Source organism: Schistocerca cancellata, chromosome 9 (genome assembly GCF_023864275.1).
Source record: "Schistocerca cancellata isolate TAMUIC-IGC-003103 chromosome 9, iqSchCanc2.1, whole genome shotgun sequence".
Taxonomy (NCBI): Eukaryota; Metazoa; Arthropoda; class Insecta; order Orthoptera; family Acrididae; genus Schistocerca; species Schistocerca cancellata.
Window position 1 is genome coordinate 97,088,745 of NC_064634.1, and position 17,715 is coordinate 97,106,459.

The window sequence follows — 17,715 nt, forward strand, 5'->3', positions numbered from 1 at the left end:
ATTTTCATGCAATTTGGGTGCATAGATCCAGAGAAATCAGTAATAACGGCCTTGATACGCCTGGGCATTGAGTCAAACAGAGCTTGGATGGCGTGTACAGGTACAGCTGCCCATGCAGCTTCAACACGATACCACAGTTCATCAAGAGTAGTGACTAGAGTATTGTGACGAGCCAGTTGCTCGGCAACCACTGACCAGAAGTTTTCAATTGGTGAAAGATCTGGAGAATTTGCTGGCCAGGTCAGCAGTCGAACATTTTCTGTATCCAGAAAGGCCCGTACAGGACCTGCAACATGCGGTCGTGCATTACCCTACTGACATGTAGAATTTCGCAGGGATCGAATGAAGAGCAGAGCCACGGGTCGAACACATATGAAATGTAACGTCCACTGTTCAAAGTGCCGTCAATGCGAACAAGAGGTGACCGAGACGTGTAACCAATGGCACCCCATACCATCACGCCGGGTGATATGCCAGTATGACGATGACGAATACACGCTTCCAATGTGCGTTCACCGCGATGTCGCTAAACACGGATGCGACCATCAGGATGCTGTAAACCGAACCTGGATTCATCCGAAAAAATGACGTTTTGCTATTCGTGCATCCAGGTTCGTCGTTGAGTACACCATCGCAGGCGCTCCTGTCTGTGATGCAGCGTCAATGGTACCCGCAGCCACGGTCTCCGAGCTGATAGTCCATGCTGCTGCAAACGTCGTCGAACTGTTTGTTCAGATGGTTGTTGTCTTGCAAACGTTCCCATCTGCTGAGTCAGGGATCGAGACGTGGCAGCACGATCCGTTACAGCCATGCGGATAAGATGCCTGTCATCTCGACTGCTAGTGATACTAGGCCGTTGGGATCCAGCACGGCGTTCCGTATTACCCTCCTGAACCCACCGATTCCATATTCTGCTAACAGTCATTGGATCTCGACCAACGCGTGCAGCAATGTCGCGTACGATAAACCGCAATTGCGATAGGCTACAATCCGACCTTTATCAAAGTCGGAAACGTGATGGTACGCATTTCTCCTCCTTACACGAGGCATTACAACAGCGTTTCACCAGGCAACGCCGGTCAACTGCTGTTTGTGTATGAGAAATCGGTTGGAAACTTTCCTCAAGTCACACGTTGTAGGTGTCCCCACCGGCTCCAACCTTGTGTGAATGCTCTGAAAAGCTAATCATTTGCATATCACAGCACCTTCTTCCTTAAGCCGGCCGGAGTGGCCGTGCGGTTCTAGGCGCTGCAGTCTCGAGCAGAGCGACCGCTACGGTCGAATCCTGCCTCGGGCATGGATGTGTGTGATGTCCTTAGGTTAGTTAGGTTTAATTAGTTCTAAGTTCTAAGCGACTGATGACCTCAGAATTTAAGTCGCATAGTGCTCAGAGCCTTTCGGTTAAATTTCGCGTCTTTAGCACGTCATCTTCGTGGTGAAGCAATTTAATGGCCAGTAGTGTAAATACTTTTCTTTGTATATACGTTGACCGCCAGTTAGCTGCAAAATAATTTATTTGGCTTGTGTTAGTCGCATTTCTTAACTACAAGCTTGTTTTGGCTAGTATGCCACAGTCGAGTGTACCTGTTGATGCTAGAATACCCTACTTACGTCTATGTTCGTTTCAGATAAATTTCTTCTTTTTCTTTTCTCTCTGTCTCTCTCTCTCTCTTTTATTATGTTGCGTGCAAGTGGAGTGGCTTTCGTAATGCGCCTTACAGCGCATAATTTTCTGGTGTGAAGTTGTACGAATCAATAGTTTTCATAGATAAAATACCAATCCCCGCTCGATTCTTTATGTCTATAGAGTAAACAACATCTCTCAACATCTCTGGTGGTCAGAGATGGCGACTGCACGTAATAGATATTAGAATTTTGTTGGTAACTGTAGTTACAGGTGTGTTTATTATTGGTTTTCTTTTTGTAAAATTTTAATAATCTTTTCGAAATAATTTTTGCGTTTCAAATCGGTTTGTTCGTTGATAATGTCGGTGGGACATCTATTCGTATCTATGTAAATTTACAATGTTTCCAAAATTTTGGTCGTAGAGCCTTTAGGTATTGCATGTAGAATTTTTAAACCATTTTCAATGTACAATAAAATTCTTTTGAATATGTGACCACATTCTCAGCGTGTAAAATTCTCCGTTTCGGCCACTGCTGCATATGACTCTCCTGCGGGTGTTTTTGCTAATAGTTGAATGAGAGAGTTGGGGTTGTTTGGGGGAAGAGACCAAACTGGGAGGTCATCGGTCTCGGGAAGGACGGGGAAGGAAGCCGTCCGTACCCTTTCAAAGGAACCATCCCGGCATTTGCCTGGAGCGATTTAGGGAGATCACAGAAAACCTAAATCAGGATGGCCAGACGCGGGATTGAACCGTCGTCCTCCCGAACGCGTGTCCAGTGTGCTAACCACTGCGCCACCTCGCTCGGTGAATGAGGGAGGTTTTGGTTTTTATATACTGGCGGAAGAGGCTATTACCGTAATCTGATAGGATACTGAGGCCTATGAGGAGGGGTGTTAGGCGTTCTTTATTGCTGTTTGCATTATTTCTTTTCATTGGTGGAAATAGATGTTCTTGATTAGTCTTTGCTTAATTGCGTGCCACTGGTGTAAATAGGCATATTTCTTGGCTGTGACAACGACCGCGGGAGCGCACGCTTAAATTTTTGGTCTGTTCTGTTGTGTGGTTTTGGTCCTTTAGGTGTAAGTAGAAGCTTCACTACTTGCTTTCACAATTTATAGTATGTTGTTTAAATAGAATTGTAAAGCTTCTCACCGTTTACCCAATATAAAACTTAATGGAATCGCTACATGAAATTTTGAAGACGCATGGGTTGGAATAATAGTGGGCTTTTGTCTTTTCTGATCTTAGTTTTGTTCCTAACAACAAAATGATGATATTTATGATATACAACTACTATCTCTGTCCTTCAGAGATATTATTTACTCTGAAAACATAAAGCATCGTTGGAGTGAGGACTGCCGCGCGGGATTAGCCGAGCGGTCTTCGGCGCTGCAGTCATGGACTGTGCGGCTGGTCCCGGCGGAGGTTCGAGTCCTCCCTCGGGCATGGGTGTGTGTATTTGTCCTTAGGATAATTTAGGTTAAGTAGTGTGTAATCTTAGGGACTGATGACCTTAGCAGTTACGTCCCGTAAGATTTCACACACATTTGAACATTTTTGGAGTCAGGACTGTCATTTTATTTGACAAGGACAGTAATCTGTACATACGAAATTACCTGATTCATAAAACTTCATCAGAAAAATATCCGCTCTGAGATGCATTATGAACGTCTATCCGTAAGTAAAACTGTAAAACAACTGTATATGAAACATAGACGTTAGTACGCTATATTAATTGTAATATCAACAGGGACATTTGACAGTAGCATACTAACCGAAACAAGCTTGTAGTGAAGAAATATGACCAGCGTAAGTTAAATAAAATATTTTGCAGCTAACTGGAAATCAATTTATACACTCTAAGACAAAAAAAATACACACTACGAAATAATTATCCCAATGGTGTGGAAATCGGTAGATGTGATGTACATGCGCAGGAAAACAAATGATCACACTTTCAGAAAAATTGATGATTTATTCAAGATAAAGAGCTTCACAAACTGAGCAAGCCAGTAACGCGTTGGCCCACCTTTGACTCTCGTGGGAGCAATTAGTCGGCTTGGCATTGACTGAGAGAGCTGTTGTATGTCCTATTGAGAGATATCGTGCCAAATTCGGTCTCATTGGCGTGTTAGATCTTCAAAATGCCGAGATGATCGGAGGGCGCTGCCCATAACGCTCCAAAAGTTATGGGTTGGGGAGACATCTGGAGACTTTGCTGGCCAAGGTGGTGTTTGGCAAGCACGAAGAAAAGCTGTAGAAACTCTCACCGTGTGGGGCGGCCATTATCTTGCTGAAATATGAGTCCAGCATAGCTTGCCATGAAGGACAACGAAACGGGGCGTAGAATATCGTCGACGTTCCGTTGTGTTGTAAGGGTGCCGCGGCTGACAACCAAAGGACTCCTGTTATGAAAAGGAACGACATCCCCACACCATCATTCCTGATTGTCGGGCCTTATGGAGAGCGACAGTCAGTTTGGTATCCCTGCCGCTGTCTGGGGCTTCTCCAGACATGTGTTCGGCCTGGAATGTCATTTTGACTGCAATAGAATTGTCTTCAATGATGAATCCAGCTTCGAAGTGAACCCCGATGACCAACGGTGACGTGTTTGGAGACGCGCTGGGCTGTAGTGGGATACGAGCCACACTGTCGCCCGCCACCCGCCATATGGCCCGACTAGGAGGAATGATTGTCGGGGGTGCCATTTCTTACCATTTGACTCTCATCTGCGGTATCCTTACAGCACAACAATACATCTACGATATTCTACGCCCTGTTTTGTTGCCCTTCATGTCAGGCTATCCTGGACTCATATTTCAGCAAGATAATACCCACCCACACACGATGATAGTTTCTGATGCTTGTCTCCTTGCTTGCCAAACACTACCTTGGCCAGCAACGTCGCTGGATCTCTCCCCAACTGACAACGTCTGGAGCGTTATGGGCAGAGCCCTCGAACCAACTCAGGATTTTGACGTTCAATGCGCCAGTTGGACAGAATCTGGCACTATATCCCTCACTAGGACGTCCAACAACTCTGTCAGTCAGTACCGAGCCAAATAACTGTTTGCATAAGGGGCAGAGATGGACTAACACATTATTGACTTGCTCGATTTGCGAAGGTCTTTGTCTTGAACAAATCATCCAGTTTTTCTGAAATTTGGGGTCACTTTTTTCACTGTACATGTACATCACATCTACTGATTTCCATCCCATTCTGATAACTGCATCGTGGGGCATCTTTTCTTTTGTCTTAGATGCTTATAAAAATGTCATATTTTGGCCTTATACCATGTAGTTATAATTAAACTTTCTCTGTTTAACACGTTATAACACGGAAACTAATTACAGTACTAGTACCAGACTTGGTAGCCGTAATGTCAAGGAAATGGGGAATTGAAATAATTCAGAATCAGTTAAACACTTCCAGTGCGCTACTACGGTACATGATGCCACTACATACCGCTACCATTTTCTTGATATGCTGCGCTTTAGACTAGCACCTGTGTGAATGTTCACCGGGTAAACCCTGTCCTTCAGGTAGCCCCACAACCAGAAATCATAGGGAGTAGGATCTTGTACGGATACCATTTGAGAATGGTTCGAAGCACCTTCCGTACAGTAGACCACAGGATGTTCAACTGTCGTGACACCCCACGCTCACTGCCTGACGACTGGGAATTGCGCGCAACGTTGTCTGCCATAGCAACAGCGATTTCATCGACCACTGGGAGGTTGAACCAGTCGTGGAGCGGCACCCACTTCTCCAGTTGATCCGAACTACTTCATCATGCTCCGCACAGTAGGTGGAGAAAGAGGATCCTTCCTTAATTCTTTCAGCCAGCGATATTCTCGAAGTGCAGCTGCAGCATTGCTGTTGTTCTGATAACAGAGCACCAATAATGCCCTGCTCCTTTTGTCCAAGCTCACGCTGACACGTCAACAGGTGCACTGTGACTGGTCAGGTGTGTCAGACTATGCATCACGATGACTGATCACGGCACCTGGTGGCCATAGTTGGAACTGGGCGGTGGCGCTGTGACGCATGGATATCATACACCCCATACTCTGGACGTTAATGCTACTAAGTCCGGTATCCGTACGGCAATTAGTTTCCGTGATATAACGTGTTAAGTATGGAAAGTTAAATTATAACCACTTGGTATATGCTGCGGGACCAGCAGAGAAGAAATTTTCGTTAAATTATACACTTCTGATGATGCCTAGACAAACAGGCGAAACATTTATAGTATACGCTGCTGGACCAGCAGAGAAGAAATTTTCGTTGCATTATACACTTCTGATGATTCCAGAACGAGATTTTCACTCTGCAGGGGAGTGTGCGCTGATGTGAAACTTCCTGGCAAATTACAAGTGTGTGCCGGACCGAGACTCGAACTCGGGACCTTTGCCTTTCGCGGGCAAGTGCTCTACCATCTGAGCTACCCAAGCACGACTCACGACCCGTCCTCACAGCTTCAATTCTGCCAGTACCTCGTCTCCTACCTTCCAAACTTCACATAAGCTCTTCTGCATACCTTGCAGAACTAGCACTCCTGGAAGAAAGGATAGCCGGCCGCATTGTCTAGCGGTTCTAGGCGCTCAGTCCGGAACCGCGCGACTGCTACGGTCGCAGGTTCGAATCCTGCCTCGGGCATGGATGTGTGTGATGTCCTTAGGTTAGTTAGGTTTAAGTAGTTCTAAGTTCTAGGGGACTGACGACCACAGATGTTAAGTCCCATAGTGCTCAGAGCCATTTGAACCATTTTTGAAGAAAGGATATTGCACTTGCCCCCGAAAGGCAAAGGTCCCTAGTTCGAGTCTCGATCGGGCACACAGTTTTAATTTGCCAGGAAGTTTCACTTCTTGATGCGTAGACAAACAGGCGAAACATGTATGGTTAGAAATAAAATGAACATTCAGTTGCAAAATGGTTCAAATGGCTCTGAGCACTATGGGACTTAACTTCTGAGGTCATCAATCCCCTAGAACTTAGAACTACTTAAACCTAACTAACCGAAGGACATCACACACATCCATGCCCGAGGCAGGATTCGAACCTGCGACCGTAGCGGTCGCGCGGTTCCAGCGGTAGCGCCTAGAACCGCTCGGCCACCCCGGCCGGCATTCAGTTGCAGAAGACAGAGTTTATCCTATCTACATCGTAAATATGAACAAAGTAACTGTGGTCGACTGTTGGCGTCCATCGTGACTCACCATGGCGAAGGCGCACAGGATGATGGATGCCGAGGAGGAGGCGCGCAGGCGCGACCTGGTGCGGTGCAGCTGACGTAGCTCCAGCCGGCCACGTTCGCTCTCCAGCGACTGCAGCAGCACCAGCCGCCCCAGTACCTCATCCGCCCCCGGCTGGAAGCGAGCGAGCGTGTTAGCCGCCGTACACAGGTAGCAGAACTACAGGATACTAATAAAAAGGCTCGCATTGTCCCGCCCCGTCGTCTTTCCCTGCAGTTCAACCATCATGAGGTATGCCCAATTGAAAAGGAGACCGTCGCTGTAGCGGCTTTGTATTTAATCCCAGCGTGTGGCTGGTTTTCCAAACGATGTCGTGGTGGTGTTTCTACTTTCACAAGCAGAGTTAATGGCTTCGCAGCAATTTCCTCATTTCTGGAGAGTTGTTTTCGCAGGATGAGAAGAGGCGTACGGAGAGTAGAGTCTCGCACTGTGCAAAACATTCCACGGTGCCGACGTTATGAGGCGGGATGTGTAAACCTCCAGTGCCACGTTTTCGGCTGTGGGGCAGCTAATACGGACGAAACGTCGGATCATAAGTGACATAGCTGTTGAAGTGTCAATAAGCAAAGGAACTATGCATCACATGATCCACGAGAAGCTTCGTTATGGTAAAGTTTGTGCATAGTGGATTCCCAAGCATCTTTCAGAGATTCAGAGAATCTCAAATGGATGTTGTGAAAGCATTGCTAATTACGCATTAAAATTTTTTTTTGTGTTTTTCTTTAGATTTCTATTCTTTTTCTTTTGTTCATATGGGCATTTCTAATTGTGATTATGTAACATTCTCCTGTGGATTTTAAATGTAAAGATGTAATTGTGATTATTTCGTTTGCCAATGGATAAATATGTTTCTTGTTTTGTACCTGTGGTAAAGTTTGTAAAGTTTTCTTTTGGAATATTATTAACTGTGAAAAATGCAGTCAATAACATTTATAAAGACGTATGTAATTTACGATAACGATATAACATATATAGACAGGGGACAGCGATAGTGATATCGATAGTCGAAAGGTTGTTGTGTAGTACAGGGGATGGTGGATGGTGTGTCTCCTGTGGTTTTTAAATGTAAAGATGTAATTGTGATTATTTCGTTTGCCAATGGATAAATATGTTTCTTGTTTTGTACCTGTGGTAAAGTTTGTAAACTTTTCTTTTGGAATATTATTAATTGTGAAAAATGCAGTCAATAACATTTATAAAGATTTATGTAATTTACGATAACGATATAACATCTACAGACAGGGGACAGCGATAGTGATATCGATAGTCGAAAGGTTGTTGTGTAGTACAGGGGATGGTGGATGGTGTGTCTGTGAAGCGTGCGCGGAAAAATAGTACTGTGTTTTACGAAAAGCTTACGTAATTGTATGGACAGTGGTACCGAACTATCAGATTGTTATTTCTCTTTACCACTGCGGTATGTAATGCCATCGCCAGCGAACTTTAATAGCAAATAAACCGGACTGTGAAAGTGCCGCTAACAATACTTTGTCGTGTCCGACACGAACAGTGCTTTTATGCGAATGAACTTTGCTGGTATTGGTTTTGGGCGGTGGAACTGTTGTCTATCACATTCTATCAAGCCGTGAAAGTGAAGACTTTAATTAACTGTGCAATATAAATGACTTTCAGTGACGTTGTCGAAGTTTGAAATGCGAGAACAGAGTGGACATTGTTTACGGTGTGCTTCACACACATGAACAATTCTATGAACTGTGTATTTGTGGCTAAGACTATATGAATGTGACGAACTGTGTAATTATGGAGGATAGCGTCACGGACAGTGCATAAAGTGTGAAAACGAGCGATGTCTACGTAATGTACTTTGAAAGAGAGGATATGTCAACAACGGTCGTATACTGGCGTCTTGTGGTTTGTTAATCACCACGGGGTTAATGATACAACTGTGCCGGAACTTTATTTGCGTTTCGCCGGAGAAGATTAACCAGCGGAACTGCCTGTATCCTGCTCTCATCATCGTAACCCGCCGACATCGTGCTGCCCAACGCAACGCTTCGTATGCAACAAAAAGGTAAGAGATTTCGCCGAACGCTATCCCCTGACCTAGAAACTTTCTTTCTCTATTAAAAGTATAAGAATTACAGACTCTATTCAAATAAATTCATTGTTTATTTTATGTTTGCTTTCTGTTAACGAAAATAAAATTACAATCAGTGAATTAAAAGTTGCCTGGTAGTCATTGTTGAAACACCAGTAAATATAAACTTCTTCCTCTCATTAGAACTAATTCTCCTTGCGTGTCAAAATTATTGTAGTTATTTTATGTAGTTTTATGTATTGTTATGAGACTAGATATATGACAGTGACTAATAAGAGTATTTTGTCGCGAAATATGGCGTCGCGCGAAAATTACGGCGACCGCCATAATTGCTTGCGTTCTGACCTGCTGGTATTCTCGTATTGGTGCATTTCCTGACGTGAGCGTGAATTATAAATGTCAGCTGTCAAATCACGTAGGGACTGTTTACCCAGTAATAAAAGTTTTTGATATTGTATTGCTACGAGTCGTAGTATTAAGAGACACTGGTTATACTCAAAAGTGGGTAGATGTATGGTGAACACCCCCCCCCCCCACCCCCCCAGTGTTCATGCAATTATTAACAGTATTGTGTGTGATTCACGAAATTTTGTCACTTTTTCTAATTCCTTTCAGATATTGTCTTAGATGTCTTTAAAGTTTCAAAGAATATATACACAATTTTGTCGGTTCAGGTTAATTTCAGAGCAGTTTCTCGTGAATATTAGAGTTTTCAGTTCATAAACAAAGTGGGATCGTGACCAATTGAGAAGTATAACAAAGAGTGTGGTTTTCCAACCAGAATTTTGGATGACTTCACAGTTCAGATTGTGATAATTATTTTTCCTGTGGATTGAGGTCATCACAATGTGATGAGACATGGTGTCATCACTTCACCTCTGCCTCCAAACAGGTGAGCATGGAGTGGCGGCGTCCCGGCTCCTCTCGTCCAAAGAAAGGCCCACTCTGCCTTGAAGGCCGCAAAAGTGATGCTCAGTTCCTTTTTCCACGAAGAAGGACCTCTACTCATCGACTGGCTACCACAGGGCACAATAGTTAACGCCAAGCAGTGTTGCAACACGTTGCTGAGGCTGAAATAGGCCTTGGAGAAAAAGTACACAATCAAGTTCTTGAATGGGATAGTGCTTCTCCAGCACAATGCTAGGTCACATGTGGCCAAGAAGACCCTCGAGTTCCTTCAAAAATTTCGACGGAAGGTTCTTTATGGCCCCGATATCTCCCCTTGCATACCTTTGGCTTCTCAAAACAATCTCTGAAAAGTCAGAGGTTCATCTGTGACAAGGAGGTGCAGTACACAGTGGAAAACTGGATCCGTCAGCAACCCACGGGTTTCTACACTGAAGCCATCCGTTCCCTTCCTACGCATTGGGATCAGTGTATCAATCAATTGCAGTTACGTGTAGTTGTACTGTTCCAGATAAATTGCAATTATCACATAATCAATAAAATTTATTTACATGTAACTCTACTGTACTTTTCATTTGGGCACACTTTATATAAACTTTTTGGGTTTTGCCACGACACTCCTGTGTATGTCATTCACATCATATTCGCCATAAGGCTAAGGGACTGAGACTCATCAAGAACCAACCAACTGGAAACCGGAGAAGTTTATGTTGGTTCCATCACAGTTTATTCAAGAAACTAAATGATTTACAAAAATAATCTGTTATCGCTATTACAGTGTTGTTGTACTCTTCAGTCCGAAGACTAGTTTGATGCAGCTCTCCATGCTAGTCTATCGCCTGAAGGACTTCTCATATCCACGTAATTGCTGCGCCCAACATCTAGTTGAACCTCCTAATTGTATTGTAGCCTTGGTCTGTCGATACAATTTCCCTCCCCTCCCCCCCCCCTCCCCCACACTCACACATACACACTGTCCAAAGCTCCTGCGTCTCGTTATTGGTGTCTATTATTTCTGCTGTTATCGGACTCAAGTATGGGAACTTTACACACAGATCACGCTTCATTACAATAATAACCTGACCACGTGCCTAATATGAGTACGTGTCTTTTGTAGCTTTCATATACTAAAGTTACTTAATTAAAGAAAGAAAAATGTCACTTTGAAATAATAACAGTACATGACAAATTATTTCGTTTTGTTGTCGCTGTAGCACGTAACGCACTTCCCTAGCAAAGCCTACACTCACCTCGTCTCATTTAACAATTATGATTATTTCACATTCACACTGAAGTAGCGATTGCTACGTTCCGTTTCCACACTAATTAAACAAGAAATTATTGATCACGGAAGTCTTCTCCTTTAGGTTGTACTAACAATATGTTTCTCCACGACAACGAGTGATTCTGCAACATAACCCTGTTATCAGCCATAAATCTCTTAATTAATCCCACACACCTTTCCGCGAACGCAGTTACTAAAATAATTTTCTTCTACAAACCGACGTAACACTTTTAACCCCACTTTCTACCAAATCATGCACGTTATTCACCCGCAGTGTGGCATTTCGCGCACGCTCCGTACCGAAGCTCAACACCGATTCTCCTCCGCACGCCAAGATGGTACGTAGGCACTAGTGCTGGGACATTGTTGCCATTATACAGTGAGACAATGCTCCGTCATTCAAAAGGCTCCGAAAGTTCCGAAAGCCAGGGACAAGCAAAGAGTACAACTTCGATACATTATGACGTCAAAATAGGAGTATTCCTTACAAACCAAACTTTCTTCCATTACCAAGTTCACTATTGCTTGATGAATCATGATGTGTCCTAACAACTGACTCCTTCTTTTAGTGAAACTGTGTAAGATACCTGTATACACTTCCTTCCATTACCAAATTCACTATTGCTTGACGGGTGTAAAGACATTACTTTACCCGAAAGTCGATCATATATTTTTTTTCTTTTGTGCATTACCTTGTCATAGTACGTATGTATCATTTATTTCAACTATTCTTTATTTGTTAATAAGTCACATTGTTTCTTCATTCATTTTGCTACTGTTTTATATTTTATATTGTACGAATATGAATGTTCTGGTTTTATATGCTTTGTAAATCTTTGGTTAGGCTAGGAGAAGTACTGTGTCAGAGAGAGAGCGAACGACTGTCGATAGACAGCGAGTTGTTGTGTATCGTGGCTGGTTCGCGGGTGGAGAAACGTTGCAAGTTCGGCGTGAAAGATTGTGATACGCGGAGGAACAATTAATTACAGTGCGTCCGCTGTGTTAATAGGAGATCGTGCATTACTAAGTGAACAGTAAAACCTGAAAAGTATATCGAGTGTTTGCGGTGACGATTTTACATATTGTGTGAACTTGTGACAATTAGCCGTGAACCAGACACCATTGTCGTGTGGAGACACTAACTGTTAGAGTTGCGTGAAAGTGGAACAAACCAAAATGTTAAGGAAAGAAAACAGTGCTGTGATTTGATCAAGAAACGTTTATTATATCATCCAAACTGTCTTAAAGACGACGACGTAAATTGAACTGATGTTTAACGGACTGTTATAGTGATAAACACATGTGACTGATTTCCTGTGGCAACACGGTGAAAGAACTGTGCGAAGTATTGGCATTAACTGGCTATATATCGTAAATACTAAAGACATTGCATAATTCCGACCTACCCGTACCGCGTGATTAATAAACTTTTAATAATAAAACGTCGCGCGCGTAACGACAACGCACACACTGGAACTATTATTATCGCGCCAATGCTGCCAGCTGATTCGACTATAACGGAGACGTGGACCACCGCCGTAACTGAAATATTAATGAAACAGGAGGATTCATCATTATCTTCACGCCACGAACCAGGATTTACGTCACATATCGTCCGCGCCGACCACCGCTGACGTTATCGCGCTGCCTGCAGCAACAGCTAAGACATTAAAAGAAAATTATTACGCTCTCTCTCATTTCAAAATTAAAGATTTTGCAGTTAAATTATCTGTTTAAAAATACTGTCACAATATCAAGGTTCAATTTTGTTTGGTTCCAATAAATATTCTTTCCATTATTTCGTCTTGTTGACAGTGTTGAAAACCCGCCAAATTAAAGTTTAATTAATAATTTTCTTTCAAAATTCTTCTCAGACATTTTGCTGCTCATCATAATTTTATTTTAATGTTTGTGTGTAACTTCTTTTGGAGGGAGTACATATTTTATTTTTTGTGCAATAAAATTAGCTACCATAAAATTACGTATATTACCAGCTGAAGCTGTCCGCTGTTACTGCTTGAAAACTGACCAATAGTATTTTTGCACCTATTTTCTCATTGGCTGTCAGCTTCAAAACAAAATTACGTATTTCGTGGGCATCTAGCAGATACGCGATGTCTATGTAGGCCCCTACACAATTTTTTTTTTTTTTACTTTTGCAGGTTTGCTGGAATTACATTGACTTTAATTGTCATTTGGCCCCCATTAAAGTGATTTATCGCATTTATATAATAATTGTACTGAATTATCTAATTTATTTTTTGATTACGTAAACATTGGCATACCATATTTAGATTAAAATTGACGTCTTATTGGCCCGACATACGATTCTGCACGTTCTGACAAAGACTATGCCAATTTTTTTTCGTCCATGACTAATTATTTAAAAGAGTTTTATTTCAGAAGCAGAGAAGCAGTTTCTTTACAGATGGCGACCGTCAAGCGTCAGGACAGTATTGCTTCAATGCTGTCTTGTCGAATTTTTGCAGTCTTCAGGTACGAGTTCAGAGTTTGACAGAGTAATTTTGTGTTTTGCTTGGATTAACTGTATTTAATTTTGTGGGCAATAAGACGATCAAAGAGGAAGAAAGAGTAGCTAGCTTTCAGAAGTGATTTATCGCATCTATATAATAATTGTACTGAATTACCTAATTTATTTTTTTATTACATAAACATTGGCTTACCATATTTAGATTAAAATTGACGTCTTATTGGGCCCACATAAGATTCTGCGCGTTCTGACAAAGAATATGCCATTTTTTTTTCGTCCATGACTAACAGGAATAGTCAGATTACTTGTATAGGTCATGTTTTATTATTTAAAAGGTTTTTTTTTCAGAAGTAGAGAACCAGTTTCTTTACATGGGCCATGATGTGCCCTAACAAATGATTCCTTCTTTTAGTGAAACTGTGTAAGACACCTGTTACTTTACAACACACACTCCATTCCATTAGCAAATTCACTATTGCATGATAGGTCGTGATGTGCCCTAACAACCGACTCCTCCTTTTAGTGTCATAAACTTCTTGTTTCCCCAAATCGATTTAGTACCTCCTCAGTATTTGTCCATTCTCCCACCTAACACTCAGCAGTCTTGTGTGACAGCACACTGTAAAAGCTCCTGTTTTCTTTTCGCCCAGTAAGACACGCAGGAACAGAGTCAGTGAGCTTGTGGAAGGTGCGGACAAGGATACTGAGCCACGCCGACTCCAGTACCGGACCAGCTCTGGTTTCCTCTGTCGAGCATACGTGGTGCAGACAGACCCATCGAGATGGTTCCACAGATTCTCGATCTGGTTTAAATCCGGAGAGTCTGGTCGCCAGGTGGGGTGCAGTAAACTCATCCTGGTGCTCTTTGAACCACGGACGTATACTGCGAACTTCGTGACATTACATTGTCCTGCTGGTAGGTGCCATCGTGCCGAGGAAAAAAAAAAAAAAAAAACTGCGTGTGGGGTTGGACATGGTCCCCAAGGATAGATGCAGACTTGTGTTCGTTTATTCTGTCTTCCAGAATGACGAAGTCACCCAGTGAATGCCTCGAAAACATCCCCCAGGCCATAACGCTGCCTTCTCCGGTCTGGAGCCTTTGCTTGCAGACATTTCCCGCCGTACATGGTAATGGACATCAGTCAGATTGCGGCGGCGCGGTTCCTTCCGTCTCTTTACGACGAACCTGCACCTACCTGTGAACATTGTCTCAGTAGATCATCAGTAGGAGGAGGAGGAGGAGGAGATTAGTGTTTAACGTCCCGTCGACAACGAGGTCATTAGAGACGGAGCGCAAGCTCGGGAGAGGGAAGGATGGGGAAGGAAATCGGCCGTGCCCTTGCAAAGGAATCATCCCGGAATTTGCCTGAAGCGATTTAGGGAAATCACGGAAAACCTAAATCAGGATGGTCGGAGACGGGATTGAACCGTCGTCCTCCCGAATGCGAGTCCAGTGTGCTAACCACTGCGCCACCTCGCTCGGTCATTATCAGTAGGGAAGCCGAGCGAAACCTATGGTACTTCAACGTGAACCAGGCTGCAATTAAAGTCACTAATTTACGTTTCGGGAGAAAGTTTTCACATGAAATGAAAGGTTGGAAATTTTGTCCTTAATTAATATATTTTGAAACTTAGGTGAACAAGTGTCACTGCCAAGCTCGTGCTAGTCTTAACACACTATCCCCTTCACTCACTTTAGCAAGTTTATGGTGTTGCATTAAAACGTAATAGCTACAAAAATGCGGATTTTTTTGATTGAGAATGCTCGTCAAATATTAAGTCTGTGGGTACCTAATTTAGTCACAGTTTTTAGCCACCGACCTGCTAAATACGCCACGTGGAATTTATGTCTTTTCTCGTTACAAAATTCACTTAAGAATTCCGAAATTTCTACAGACCCATCGGAATAATTATGCCTTCACTTTACAACACTTTTGATGTATGAAACACTGCTAGATCCGGCAACTTATCATTTCCATCGGAACTACTACTACACACGTCCGAACTGTTTCATGGCTAGGCTCCGACTCCTCTGTAGAATACTCTAGGTCTTCTCTACCAGCAGAGAAAGGCGCGCGAAGAATATTGCTCTACCGTTGGTCAGTTTACTCAACAGCCAATAGCAAAACAACATTCTCCCGCGTCAGACCGCGCTTTTCATCAATAACCAATCGCAAAATAGTAAACCTAACGACTGCACTTTTTTACTGACGTCATTATCTAATATGCTGAAGTTTTTTTTATGCATAAAGTTATTTACTATTGTTATTTATACCTGAATTAACTTCCCCTTTACCATAAACTTACTTTACAAATCTATTCTACAAAAATCCCCTTTGTCCACATCCATACTTCTTCGAAATGTTCCCACACTAAATCCCTCTACATAACTCGTTAAACAATTATCTTCATATTAACCTTAAAACACACTCACGCATCATTCATACTGCTAAAACACATTTATAACAGTTTACATACACAAAAGACATAATAACACTTTACGAAAATACTAGAACAGTTTATGAAAAAAATTCTATTACTTTAGTGCACTCTAGTGGGCATAATCGAAACTAAATCACAGTCCCCTATCCAGTACTGTCCTCTATCGGCTGATACATAAAATACGTGCGCGTCCAGTCTCGCGTCACCATCTGTCACCATCCAGCTCTGAGACACATCTCCCACTTAACCGCCTCCAAGGCAGGATGGGTATACGACGCTACGCCTCACAATGGATCATAAAACGTAATTCATCTAAAAAAACCACAGTGGACGTCCAGTTGCAGTAATCACGTGCGAATTTCAGCCTTCGTTGCCAGTCATGATGAGGTTCCATACCCGGAAGTGTGTAGGGAACGATGCAGGAGACCCGCACCGCCGACAAGGCAAAGTCCTAACGGGGGTGGTTTGCCATTGCGTTCCTCCGACCGTAATGGGGATGAATGATGATGATGAAGACAACTCAACAACACCCAAACATCTCGAGGCAGGGAAAAATCCCTGACCCCGCCGGGAATCGAACCTGGGACCCCGCCCGCGGGAAGCGAGAACGCTACAGCATGCATGCATGCATGCAGCAGGTCCTGCTGCACAGGCCCATATGTAACAACGTTCGCTGAATGGGCGTTGAGGAGACACTTTGGGTGGCCCCTTGGTTCACCTGCGCGGTCAATAGCACAACAGTTGCTCATCTATTCGCCTATAAACATCTCCGCAGCCGTCGTTCATGCCTGGGCATCGCAATTGTCTCGACGCTGGTTTTGGATGGCGCCATTTTGCCATGCTCAATATATTTAAACACACCAGCACGAGAACAGTTCACGAACTTCGAAAATGCTTCCTCCCTTAGCCTGAAAAGCTATGACATGCCCTTTTTCACACCAGATAAATAGCTCCGTTTCCATTTTACGACGACCGCACTGTTTCCGCGTTCCCGGTACACGATTCGTATACCCTCTGCAACCCACAGTCTGCGAGTGGTTATTGCACGTTGACGACGAACATACGCGGTGGTCACGATAATGTGACTGGGCTGTGTAACATTCAACAAATCTGCGAACGTAGGGTAAATGCAGTTATTTAAATTTATATTCGTTGTTAATTTTTTTTTCATATTTGCAAATGCTCTTCTTGCTATTTTCAGTCTGAATTTTACATCTTGCCTACATCTACATCTACATACATACTCCGCAATCCACCATACGGTGCGTGGCGGAGGGTACCTCGTACCACAACTAGCATTTTCGCTCACTGTTCCACTCCCAAACAGAATGAGGGAAAAATGACTGCCTATTTGCCTCTGTACAAGCCCTATTCTCTCTTATCTTATCTTTGTGGTCTTTCCGCGAAATATAAGTTGGCGGCAGTAAAACTGTACTGCAGTCAGCCTCAAATGCTGGTTCTCTAAATTTCCTCAGTAGTGATTCACGAAAAGAACGCCTCCTTTCCTCCAGAGACTCCCACCCGAGTTCCTGAAGCATTTCCGTAACACTCGCGTGATGATCAAATCTACCAGTAACAAATCTAGCAGCCCGCCTCTGAATTGCTTCTATGTCCTCCCTCAATCCGACCTGATAGGGATCCCAAACGC

General features: G+C 43.2%; 1 protein-coding gene across 1 annotated transcript in view; it reads right to left on the reverse strand.

The window, feature by feature from the left end:
* The window catches only part of LOC126100795 (calcium release-activated calcium channel protein 1-like), a 167,358-nt gene that overhangs the window by 62,489 nt on the left and 87,154 nt on the right, over window positions 1-17,715 (reverse strand). The window contains exon 2 of the mRNA XM_049911419.1: window positions 6,849-6,998. Within this exon, the coding sequence (XP_049767376.1) occupies window positions 6,849-6,998 (150 nt within the window). The remainder of the gene's footprint in view (window positions 1-6,848; window positions 6,999-17,715) is intronic.